At 38.6% G+C, this 13,315-nt stretch overlaps 1 protein-coding gene across 5 annotated transcripts in view; it reads right to left on the reverse strand.

The window, feature by feature from the left end:
* PAM (peptidylglycine alpha-amidating monooxygenase) overlaps positions 1–13,315 on the reverse strand; it is a 156,351-nt gene that overhangs the window by 94,138 nt on the left and 48,898 nt on the right. For all 5 annotated transcript variants that reach the window (XM_063129560.1, XM_063129559.1, XM_063129557.1 and 2 more), the window contains exons 2-3: positions 7,513–8,041; positions 6,159–6,279 (exon numbers count right to left, since the gene is read on the reverse strand). In XM_063129560.1, coding sequence (XP_062985630.1) covers positions 6,159–6,279; positions 7,513–7,604 — 213 coding nt within the window. In that variant the 5' untranslated portion in view covers positions 7,605–8,041. The remainder of the gene's footprint in view (positions 1–6,158; positions 6,280–7,512; positions 8,042–13,315) is intronic.

Below are 13,315 nucleotides of genomic sequence, written 5' to 3' on the forward strand. Positions count from 1 at the left end.
GCATTTGTTTTGATGTGGCTGCTACAGAAAGAGCCAGGTAATCCAGACTGGCTTACTATTCTAGAAATCCTAATAACAATTGATGATTAATAATAAATTAGTAATAATAAATTATTAATGCAGTTTGAAGTTCTGGATGCAAATGTGCCCATATGAAAGGATCGTGATATTCATTTTTTCCCCTATGAGATGCTATGGGTGAAAAGAGGTTTAAGTTGGGCATGATTTTTATTATATAAGAAATAACTTGCCCTTAACATAAATAGGCAGCACATATCCTGTATAGCCAACCCCGCTTTTCTCGAAGTTCTGAATAGCAAGTCACGCTTATGCACAATTTAAATGACACCAAGCCATTTTCACATACTGCATCCACATAAATTAAACAGTTTTGAAAGGATACGTTTTCCAGGAATGCATGTTCTACTGTTATTTGCCATTCTATTTCTTCAATATCACTTTGGAAAGCTTTAGCCAGGTAAAAGATAGCCTTCACATTATACTTTTGAGCAAGACTCAAATGTAAGAAGCAAATGCCCTACTTTGAACAATAAGCAAAGATCTGCAGCACAATTAACCATCGGAGGTTGATGCAAGAGAATATGTTTCCATCATTACTAGTAAGCATTACTTAAAACCGTCCTTGTTCCTTAAAATACGAGCCTTGATATAAAAGGCCAATTGTTCTAATTAATCAACTCAGATGAAGCATTCTACATTCACTTATGCCATCTACATTCATAATGTCAGAACCCTGCCGACAGTACTTAGAATTATTTGAGACCAATACTGCATTCTTTCAGACTGTAGTGCAAGCATTTTCCCCCACCCATACCTTCTCATGAATGTTGAAACTGCTTTAAACACATTCTAGGAGGAGGGCTTTCTCCGCTGTGGCACCCCGGTTGTGGAATGAGCTCCCCAGAGAGGTCCGCCTGGCGCCTACACTGTACTCCTTTCGTCGCCAGCTGAAGACCTTTTTATTCACTCAGTATTTTAACACTTAATTTTAACTTAAATTTAAATTATACTGTTTTAACTCTGTATTTTAACCTTATATCAATTTTGCTGCGTGGTTTTATCCTGGTTGTGCTTTTTATATTGTATTTTGTATTTGTATTTTTAACTTGTTGGTTGTTTTATGATGATTTTAATTTTTGTGAACCGCCCAGAGAGCTTCGGCTATTGGGCGGTATAAAAATGTAATAAATAAATAAATAAATAAATAAATAAATAAAAGAGAACTCTTTAAGTGATGCAAGTGTTTGGTTAACTTACCAAACCAAGAAACTAAAGGAAATGCCACAACCAAACTGCCAGAACATGATGGGCGGTAGGGTGGAGAACACACCCTAAAACGGCCTTCCGCAACCTGGTGCCCTCCAGAAGTGTAGGATTACAAATCTCATCACCCATCCCAACCCAGCACTGCCATGCCAACTTGGAATGATGGAAGCTGTAGCCAACACGTCTGGAAGACACAGGTCGGGGAAGGCTGCGCTAAAAGGATTTTTTAAAGGTTTCGTCGCTAATGCTGCCCTACAGTATCAAGCATGGCACCATGATGAAAAAAAAAAGGGGGGAGCTCCAAAGGCATTCTAAGAAAATAAAAATGGCAGCTGGCTGCAGCCCAGCACTTCCTCATCAGAAAAATAATAAAAAAGTAAGCTGGGGGTGACAGGAAACATCTTGGGGAGGGTGGTGAGGAGCAAGAGGGGTGTCATGCCTGTGTGTTATATGTGTATCACCTGGTCTGTTTGTTTTTGAGTGTTTCTGTGAGCATCATGATTTTGCCTTCTCTGAACTTGACATTTTGTTGTGTTTTGTGAGAGCAAATATGTGATTTGGCAGTTGGACTCAGACCCCCACCTCTGCCTTGTACTCTGTTTCTTGGCTAAGTTACTTGCTTCATCAGTTTAACTGCTGGAAAATGGGCACTGGAATCAGTGGGTTCAAAAGAAGAGTTTTGTGCTTTAGCACTCATGCCCCACCTCTGCCTTGCACATAGGTTCTTCAGCAAGTTACTTTACTTTTTGTCTCACCAGTTTGCCTTCGGAGTCTTTTTTGACAGACTGCACCCACCATGGCAGCCATTTTGTGAAAGTGCCCATAACACTCTCTCAAAATTCCAAATATGTCCACCAGACCTGAAAGGTTGAGGGTGGATCACAATTCCAGTAGCCCAATATATTCCTGGCTTGCTAAATGAAATTGGATTTTTTTTTAAAAAAAATCACTCTAGAATAAATGTGGTGGGCCCAATCTGGATCAGGACCCTAAAATGGGGAAGACAGCTTTAACCCCTCCCGCTCACTGCAATCCTGACCTACACTGGGTCCACACGCTTGTAATATATATCACCAAACAATGGATCATGATCTGGTGATATAAGCAGCAGGTGTGGGCCTCCAATCTGGATCAGGACTGTAGTGGGGGTGGGTGGGTTAAAGGCTACCTTCCATGCTAGGGTCTCAGTCTAAAGATTGGGGGCTCTGTGCTTGCTCTCAAGAACAAAAGAAAGTACCTGCCTTGGGTTACAATTTCATTTCATTCTTTGTTTTCTCCCTTCACCGCTAGGTATAACTTCGTAGAGGTAGCCTTAATTACATTTAGCTAGGGCATAAGTACTGGCTCAATTCAGACATCAGATTCCTCCAAACTAAAATATATTTTATTGTATATTTATTGCCTATTTGTATACATTTGTATGGTTATTTATCATGTACACTGTCTTGAGAGGATTATTTAATTTTAAATAAATAAAATTCGAGCAAAAGCTATACACATTTATGAAAAGGAAACCATATTATTTTCCTTCTTTTAGTACCTATAACAATTTTAACTGTTATGGCTGATACTGCATAAAATAAAAAAAATCAGGCATGACCTTTCACTTTTCACTCAGCACAATGAGTTGCACACACAATCTTTGCACATGTTTAACTCTCTTTGGATTTGGGCCTAAGATTATAGTAGCCACATTAGACATAGGAATAAACCAATGTCAGCATCAACATAGAGACATACATATGACCTAGAATTAAATCACACCATCTCCAAGATATTGCTCCATGGCACAAGAAGACTGGTCAGGCTTCATAGTATAGTGGCTAGCATCCCACCTGCCATATTCAGGCAAGTTCAATTTTCCAAAAGGGCTCCCCACTTTCTTTGTTACCAGACTCAGTCCCAGGGTACCAGGGCTCAAAACCACACTTAGCCATATACCTTACTAGATCATCTTGTGCCAGTCATATTGGACTGTGGGCTTTGTAGCATTATTGGAGGGTTGTTTCCCTCTCCAAGCTATGCTGCCCAGGTTCAGATGACACAAGCCATGTCTGAGTAGTATTTATGGAAATTGCACCTTGCATGTGGCCTGCACAACCCTCAAACTTATGGCTTATTTGAGGGTTGTGTACCCTTCAAACAACCCACAACCCCGGGTTCACATGACACAGCAAGGTACTTGCACACTACAACTCTTTGCATATTTAAAATGGCAAGCACCCTCCACGAAACTCTGCTGAGAAATTAACCCAGAGTGGCTTAATGTTACATGCAAAGAGCCCCACCTTCTCACACTAACCTACATCAAAGGGAGTTTTGCAAGAATAAGAAAAGGAAGCATCTGGGGAAATTGACCATATGTTATGCCCAAAGTTTCTTGGAGGAAGGAGAAGATTTTACAAAGTGTACTACAACTACTACTACTACTGAAGAAAAGAGTAAAGTATATTCTGCTTAACAGTATAGGGTGTAGAGCACTTTAGCCTAAAAACATTCAAAGATTGAAAACTAGACTTTACTGTGATGTCAAGTTATTTTTTAACAGAGTTTTCAGTTAGGTAGCACACGCATTACATACACGTACATATTCTAAGTACTTATGTTTTAATTTAAAAAGAGAGAAGAGCTTCTATACAGAATATTTTTGAGTCCTACTTCATTTTTCCGTCTCTTTTACAGCACTAAATTGAAACAGCTGCCTCTAATCATAAGTTCCAGGAAATGCTCCCCAATAAAAAAAAACAACACTTGTTTTTCTTCCATTTTTGAAGTGCTATCTGCAACAATGAGTCATACCATTTGCTACAGAGCATCCTATTTTTGTCATACTCTGAAGGAAAAAGAATAAAGGAAAGGGAAAAAAACTGATATATAATGACATACATCAGCAGCAGCAGCAAATCATGTGCAACACAATCCTATGCATGTTTATTTGGAAGTAAAGCCATTTACAATTGAGTAAATGCTCAATTGAGTTTTCTCCCAGGCAAGGGAGTGTGCATAGGACTGCATCTTAAATCCTTTTATGAGGGGTTTCAGTGCCCTGTAGAGCTCATTGCCCATATCCATGATGATTGGGGGGAAGCAAAGTAAGAGAAATCATGTACCTTTAACTGACATGATTTAAACAGAATTCACCTTTTTCTGAGCGAATTTGAATTATCTCCACACACAATTTATTTTATTTTTAAAACACAACCCTCAGCCCTGGTTAATAGTCCTTACGTAGGTCTTGCTGTGTCAGCAACTAAATATTTAGTATGGTATATGAATGGCTGCTGTACTAGTGTACTTTTGCCAATACTGTAGGATTTGAGACAGGTTACATTCATGTAAATGTTTAGGATAGAGATTCACCTGCAACTGAGTCACTGAAAAGGAGAAGCCATTTACATGGCCTGCTACAGTAGAGTTACTTCTAGATCAGGAACAGAACATGCACAAAAAAAAAAAGAAGAAGAAGAAGAAGGAAAAAAAGATGCTGCATATACAGTTCTCATAGATGAAGTGCGAAGCCCAGCACGGAATGTAATATTCTAGTTGCTTGATCAGACCGCTTGCATAACAATTGTCCATTTTCACACCTGTGATCCCTGCTTTGGAGAGGGGACTGAATATATGTCCTCCATTCTTGTCATGGCTCCAACCATCTGCTTTAAACTTAAGGTTTCAATGTGTTTTACTATATAATTGGATTTTACAGTTTTAAGTTTTGTTTTTTGAACCGCCCAGAGAGTTCTGGCTATTGGGCAGTATAGAAATGTAATACATAAAATAATAAATAAAAGAAACCTGTAGGACTTATGTCCAAAGGAGAGGGGGAAGCTTTTCCTGTATTGCTAGAAGCAACTGGGATTACTTTCATTTCATTCCATTTTATTGTATTTCTATATTGCCCTGCAGCCGAAGCTCTCTGTTTCTGAAGAATATGCATGTCCATTAGTGTAAGTTCTTATTTTTATGCTTTGTTCAACAAAGGCAAGGGAAAAATCATACCATTTAGCTTATGAAACTGAAATTGCTTCATAGCTAACCTCGAGGGGATAAATGACTTCTGACAAGATTGTGTTAGAAATGTGACACTGTTATTTTTGAACTACGTTTCATACATGTTGACTCTAGAATTTCCATTTTGTCCTGGAAGGCTGGTTAAGCAAGGTTTAAGATTAGAACGGGCAAGAAAGCTACTCTTACTGTCTCCTGACCACTCCAGTCATGAAGCACTATTTCTAAACACATTAGCAGTCATTAAGGGCACAATCCTATGTTGATAGTTGGAAAGCTCCAAATTTGGAAGCAGACTAATATCCAATACACAGTGGCCGAAGCGTGGAGCCAATCTTCACCTCTGTGTTCCGGCCGCCCTGCATTCTATTAGACAGGCAATTTTGCCCATCTAGCAGTGGCACTTCAGAGGGGGAGGGAAGGAGGTCGGAGCAGCCATAGGATTTAGCATAAGGCTGCTGTCCCCATCGCCTCCTCTCCTCTCCTTCAAGAATGCCCCTTTCCTCCATCTCTGCACTCCATTTATCAAGTGGAGAGAGGTAGGCAGTGCAGTTCTCGCTGTACAAGCTATAAGGGGGAGAGAGGAGCATGGTTTTCTGGGATTCACAGGGAAGCACGTTTTCCACGGGGTTCTAACAGATGACCTTCTCAGATTCTATAATGTTTCAAGCAAGCATCCAGCATTCTGCACAGCAAAAACAGCAAGCATGACAACTTAGCTTCCCATGGAGCCCCAACTTGAGGCCACTGAGAAGTCACAAGATAGATAAACTAATTGTGTAACTCTACCTTTAACAGGCTTACAAGATTGTTTTTATTTGTAAAGCAAAGGTATAAAGTTTGTCTTGTCCATATGTTCTCACCTGCTTAGGCGTCACACCAGGCATGCGAATGTCCAATGCAAAATCTGATAAGCCTAAAGGAACCAGCTGCTTGTTGCTGCCAAGACATTCATTAGAATGAGATCTGGCAGTGTCCTTATACCTAAAATTAAAGAGATCATGAATAGTAAAGATTTTAAATGCATTTTATGGGCACCATGTAGATGTTCCATTTTCCATTAAGTTTATTGAATCTCAGAATCATCTGGACATTCCATTTACTGAGAAATCCATTTACAGGATTTTTACCAGCAAATGTTTCTGTGGATTATAAAACAGGATGAAATTTTTAAGTGCTAGGAAAACATCAGTGATTTCAAACACAAGGTCATATAGTAACTAACATGTCATAAGTTTATATGTACTAAAGGAAAATGATATATCGAGCACTTGAGAGAAAAGCTATATTGTGAGAGAAGATCTTTGACAAGTTTCAGCCAAACAACATTACAGATATGTTGATTTACACTTTTTTGAAGAAAGACTCAGAACTGAGACTTGCAAGTTTGCACATCATGGCTGTATCAGTCAGCTGCAACATATGTTCTGTGGAATGCACTGACATATGGGGAAAACCCTTTACTATGTAAACAGGCAACATAATTTCCATTCCTGAAGTGTGATTGTAAAGTACTATTTAGTCACGCATACTTGTAGCTTTTGTTTGGATACCAAAGCAGTCACAGTCATTTTGTTATTTAGGTTTTCTGTAGCAGGTGAATTCATAGACCACCACATGTAAAATGACAAGATATCTATTAGCTTCAAAGCAGAAAGATACAAGAGGCCTTTGATGTGATGCAAATACTAAAAATCTCTTTGGATAAATATTTGATGTGATTATTATGGTGAGTATGCTGTACATACAACCATATTGTCTTGTGAGCAAATACAGTTGACTTCCCCTTAAGAAGGCATCCAGAAATGCAAGTGGACATCTTCCAAAAAACTAATCAAACAACTGATAAGTGTCCTGATGCTCTTTAAAATGAGATTTCAGACCACGAAGAAGCTTATGGGAAGGGCATTTTATATATAAACATCACATACTATGGAGCTTGTGAAGCTCTCATGGATTTCACAAACGAAGTTAAAAAGCAACATTGCAAAGAAAGTTATGCACCAATACTTGTAAGCAATAAGCATTTCAGTAAGCACTGTTAGCATTAACCAATAACAGTTACTAGAATTTCAAAAGAAGTCAACTAGATGAAAAGGGGTTTGTTTGCTATGCTAGCAGGTTCACTTTTAAACCTGTAACACAATTGTGAAAATAGACTGAAACGCTAATCAGCATGAACTGAGGAACAATGTAGATCTTGCTTACACAACCCACCTCTTAAAGACAGAAAGAGGGCTTCTGAATGCCAAACAGCTGTTTTGAAAAATAAGGAACAATATTAGCAGGTTGTTAATGAGGCCAGCCATGTCCACCCTGCTGTTCCTGACCCGAGTAAGGAAGCAGGGAAAGGCCAGTGCAGCTTTATCGGCTGTGATCCTGACAATTAGGCGGCAGCAGCAGCACTATCAATTCGCTACTTCATTATGATGTTCTCTGCAGGCATCCTACAGCTTTTGACAGACCATCCGTCTTGGAAGAGATATGCCCTAAATCAGAAAGGTGGGACGATGCTGGGCTGTCTTCATTAGAAACAGCAAAAAGTAGGAAGGTGTGAAAAAGTCTCTTTCCTTTGCAGACAGGCTGCACTGTTTGTGTCCAGTGAAAATAACAGAAGCAGAAATCACAGCTCTGGTGTTGTTCTCCTGTCTACTGTCAAATCTCCAGACAACTTTATCAATCCATTCCACAGTGAATGAGGCTCCAAGTGGCATCATAGAAACCCATTTCATTCATCATTCAGAACCTGTAAAAATAGAAACAGATAATGGATGACTTAACACGTTTTCGTTCTTAGCAAACATTTGCTAAAGCTTTTTCACACATTAGGAGTTTCACAAGCTTTATCTCAAGTCAGAAGAAAACTGTGTTGACCCACCACTTCCTCCATCCTCATAACACTAGACAGTAATTCTGGCAAGAGTGGTACATATTCTTTGTAAAATTTACTGTGAATGCTAGAGCCATTCCTATCAAAAGCAGTTTATCAAACACCCCAATAGCATCAAATCACAGGATTTACAAAACTGATGTGCATTCAGTTATTACCTAGCTGTTTTCTTCCCTGCTTCAGAGAAGACTGAATTCAGTGTTGGATTTCACATGCAATATTATACTTTTACAAAGAATAAAGGAAAGTCCATTATTTTTGTACAATTTAGAGCAAATGCAAACATCCTTAGCATTCTACATTTGAGGTCAAAGAGGCAGAACATTTAAAGTTAAGGTAAAAATACATGGTTGACCTAACTTTCTGACCTACCAGCTAAGGAAGAATAGCATACAGTTAGACTGTGTGACAGACTTCAAATAAATGAGCAAATTTGGTCTGTATTGTTCCAATGCTTTAAGCAATTCCCAATACAGAACTGCAGTAGTATTCCCTTTCTAGGCTCTAAACATCCCATTATTTTCTTCATTCCCTGCCATTATCCATTTAATACCCATTTCATTTCAATTTATGATTCAGTTTATTAATGCTATTATTTGTTAATACTATTTTTGCTAAAGGAATTACTTAGTCTACTAGAATTTGTAATGGTCCTAGAAATATATAAATTTTCATCATACCTGAGTGTATTATGAACAGCATCACAATTTTATATTAAACATTTGACCACCATATGTCTGTGGATCAGAAACACATTTTTTTTTTCTTGTTAGTCAGTGTGTGTGCACGCATGTATGAGTAAGATAGCCATCCTATGGTCCCTGGGTGAGCGCTTCGACCGTGGAAGGGGGAGTCAGAGATGCCTGACCCCTTGCAGCCAGTATGGAAAGAGCTGAGTGGGATGACTCTCAGAGGTCAGAAAATCAACCTTGAAGAGAGGGGAAAGGGGCATCCCAGCGGGTGGGGAGGGGAGAAGACTGTGTCTCCTCCAGATTCCTTCCCTCCCTCTGCAAAGTGCCCTTGCTCTCAATACCTTACTCACCATTACCAGAGAATGGCTAAAAAGCACATCTTCAAAAAATATAGAAGATCAGAGATCACCTCCACTGGCTTCAGCTTGGCAATGCACAGAAATCTCAGAAGCCTCCGTGTTTGAGGGCTTCTGAGCACCGGGGGGGGGGGGGCGGGGACAGTCCATAGGATTGCATCTTATGTGAGTGAGTAAGGTATTGAGAGAATGGCAATGTAAACATAGAAAGTGTGTGTCATTAAGACAACACACACACACACACACAATATGCAAAAGTGCTTTTGGGAAGTAAAAAACTCAGATCGCAGCATGGTCACATTTCATTAAGAAAGATTTGTTCATTATTCATGAATTGCCTGAAGTATGTTGGGTACTACAAGTAAGAGGCAAGTACTGATCAGAGTTTTCAGTCTAGACATAAAAACTAAGGAAATACAGAATAAAATTGAACAAGTGAGGATAAGGGATACAACAAGAAGATTACACGGTTGCTTAGGTTCATTATGTGTGTACCTTGATACAGCAGCTTTGCTTTTGGTTAGAATAGATGCTCCAGAGGGAGACAACAAAGAAAAGAAGAGATAGAAATAAGGTCAAGCAGGAGAGCAGGAAAAATGTTTTGACTTATTAGAAGTCAGCAGCACATTTTTTGAGGCTGAGTATTGGTTTTCCATTGGTGGTGTTGGCCAGTACCAATTTCTAGGATTTTGCATTTACACCTATTTCACAGATGTATGACTATGTTTTTCAAGTCAGCTTGCAATTTTATGATTAAGGCTTCTCAACCAAGTTGTCTCAGCTGAGTGAAGGGGAAATATGAGATGGAAACCTACAGATGTGATTAGATGAACTCAGGTTGGCTCTAGATGTTCATGAGGGGGTTGTACAATTATATGGGTTAAATCAAACCTTGTGCAAGTGGATTCTAACACCAATTCCAACAATACTCACAACATTATAGAACACAAGTATCAAAAATCTACAGCTTATTTTGTTCTGTGTTTCTGTACCAAGGGCTCATCTACACCAAGCAGGATATTCCACTATGAAAGTGGTATGAAAGTAGTATATAAAAGCGAGGAGCCACACCACTGCTTTATAGCAGTATTTAAGTGCACTGCCGGAATCTACACTACTGCTTTACAGTGGGACTAAAGTGCACTGGCAACTGTTGGGGCCCATGACACATCTACACCAAGCAGGATATATCACCATGAAAGTGGTCTGAAAGTGGTATATGGTATGTGTCATGGGCCCCAACAGTTGTCTGTGCACTTCAATACCACTATAAAGCAGTAGTGTGGCTCCTGCCTTTTATATACCGCTTTCATAGTGGAATATCCTGCTTGGTGTAGATGAGCCCCAAGTCTACAGATGATTTAATAAACTTTCAAAGTCTCAATTTAGATTTAGATTCTGTTCTTAGTACTTGAAACATGCCTCAGTTTATGCACTGATAAGAACCCTGGTACTGACTAAAACAATTTCACAAGCATTAACTGAAATCCTGACTCTTCCATTTGACTTTATTGACAAACTATGGCCATGATCCAGCTAAGGTTAACAGCAAAGTCTCATTGGTTTTTAATCCCTCCTGTTGAAATCTGCTTCTCTCCCCCACTGAAAAATGGAACTTTGTGTCCAATCTAGTCAAAAGCAAACATTCTTTGTCTATTCCAAAATGCTTAGCTTTGGTGCTAAGTGTGATAAGCTAATTAATCCCCAAAAGAAATCAAGTACACCAAATGTCTCCTCATCACCTTTCAACTTATATCAACATGTTGAAATTAATTTTTCATATCTGTGTAACAGAACTTCCTTTCAGTTGCCCTTTAAATAGAAGGGAGTGTGGCTATAAACTATGGAATTTGTCACCAAGATGTATCAATAGCCACCAACTTGGATGGCTTTAAAAGGGGATTAGACAAATTCATGGAGAATAAGGCCATCAGTGATTACTAGTCATGATAGTTGTATGTTATATCCAGTATCAGTGGTGATGTGCCTCTGAATACCAGTTGCTAGGGAACATGAACACGAGGGTGCTATTGTAGTCATATCCTGGTTGTGAGCTCCTTATTGAGGCATCTGGTTGGTAATTGTTTGAACAGAATGCTGGACTAGATGGGCCTTTGTCCTGATCTGGCATGGCTCTTATGTTCTTATTTCTTAAGTCCTCTCAGTTCTCACTGAATGCTCTTTTCAAGAACACTATAGTACATAGTCTTACACACTCCTTGTTATCCATATATTTCCCATGCCTACTTAACCATTTCAAAAGACATAGAATGAGATTCAATTCATGTTTTACTCATGGAGAGGAAACAAACATTAGCTTCTGAAAGCATGCCACTGACCTATTGGTACATTGTAAATCTGTAGCCTTTATTCCTCCAGAGAATTCCAAAGTGCGCAAGAATCATTTAAATGGTTATAGATAATACAGGAGACTGCTCACAGAGTCAAAGTATGTTGCTATGTCTTATGCTAAAACTACTCCATTTTCCCAGCAGGAAATATTCAGGAAATGCTCCATTTAACAAAGAGAGCAATAATGATTAACAAGGTATCAAGATTCCCAAGAGATGCTACATTTCCAGATGTCCATAAAAAAGAAAAGACCATCAATGAAATTACTAAAATTATCCACGCAAGGGAAAAACTCTAGGAAAATGTTTTACTTTTCTTCATATTTCAATATGTTTGCCAAAGTAACTGGCAAAGTCCTTCCAGAGGGTCAGCTTTTATAAATGAAATAGAAATGTACACTTGATTTCTGTTAATATGCTCAAATAGCACTTTTTACATCAACACAAATGACTGCAGAGATTGCTAGCATTTTGTACTTTGTAGGCCAAAGCACATGCACCTAACATAACAAATACTGACAAAATAGTCACAATTCATTAACCACTTTAATATCAAACAATTTTGCTATAGAACACACTATTTACATTTCCTCTCTTACGGTTGAAGTAACATGGAAATGAACTAATTTTGTGTAAAAAATAATCATATATTGAAGATCATCAGATGGGAGGAAAATCACAGTTCCCTACCATCACTTCTCTCCTCGACCCGTTTCTGTCACACAGTACTTCCTTTTTCTTCATGGAGAAAAAGGGAAAAGTAAACAATGTCCATGTGGCCCATTCAGTGGGCATTTTTATCTTTTCTTGCACACAGCAGGAGATCATGGCAAGTTTCACTTCCAAAAATAAATTGGACTTACCGGGGTCTTATTTTGAGATAGGAAGAAGGCCAGAATGAGCGGGAGATGCATGGGAGGCAGATCAAAAGGACCCATGAAAAACTGTGAGTGGGCAGTTAAAACCATGCCATGAAATACTTGTCTGATGATGCTCATTGTCTCACACACATGATTCTGCTTTCCTATCTTATTAGGAACTTATCTTTAAAGAGGTTTTCTTATTGTACTTGACGGCAAAACAGCATATTCCTTTTTATTATAAAATTCCAAGAGTAACTACATTAATTAACTTTTGTAAACTGCCCAGAGAGCTTCAGCTATGGGGTGGTATATAAATGCAATAAATAAAGATTCGTTTACAGAAGCGATCCTACACACACTTAGCTGAGAGTAAGAACCATTGAACTTAACTGTGTTTACTTATGAGTGCATAGAGTTGCACTGTATCTGTAAACTGTATGTAGAAAATCCATATTCACATTTTTCATAACTAAGAAATTGAAAGTCTACATTTACGTGTCCACTTCCCCAGGTTGTATAAGTAATAACATTTCCTTCCAATATTTCACTATTTTCTCCCAATATTTATTTGTTCACATTCAATATACAAGAAATGTTAAGCAGCTCAGTGATATCAGAAATATGAAAAAGAAAAGAAGAGGAGGAGGAGGAGGAGGAGGAGGAGAAGCAACAACAACAATCTGTACAGAGAACAATACAAGTTTCTGAAGGAAGGAAAAGTTCAAATGCCTCTTTTTCCTCAACAGGAACAGAACAGAATTCTAGCATCTTCTTTGACCAGAAAACGTTAAATTTCTTTAAGCCACCCATTGAGTAGGCTTATTCTTTAGCCTACTAATGTATAGTTATGAGAACTTCACAAATACTG

The sequence above is a fragment of the Elgaria multicarinata genome, chromosome 6 (genome assembly GCF_023053635.1).
Source record: "Elgaria multicarinata webbii isolate HBS135686 ecotype San Diego chromosome 6, rElgMul1.1.pri, whole genome shotgun sequence".
NCBI classification, from domain to species: domain Eukaryota; kingdom Metazoa; phylum Chordata; class Lepidosauria; order Squamata; family Anguidae; genus Elgaria; species Elgaria multicarinata.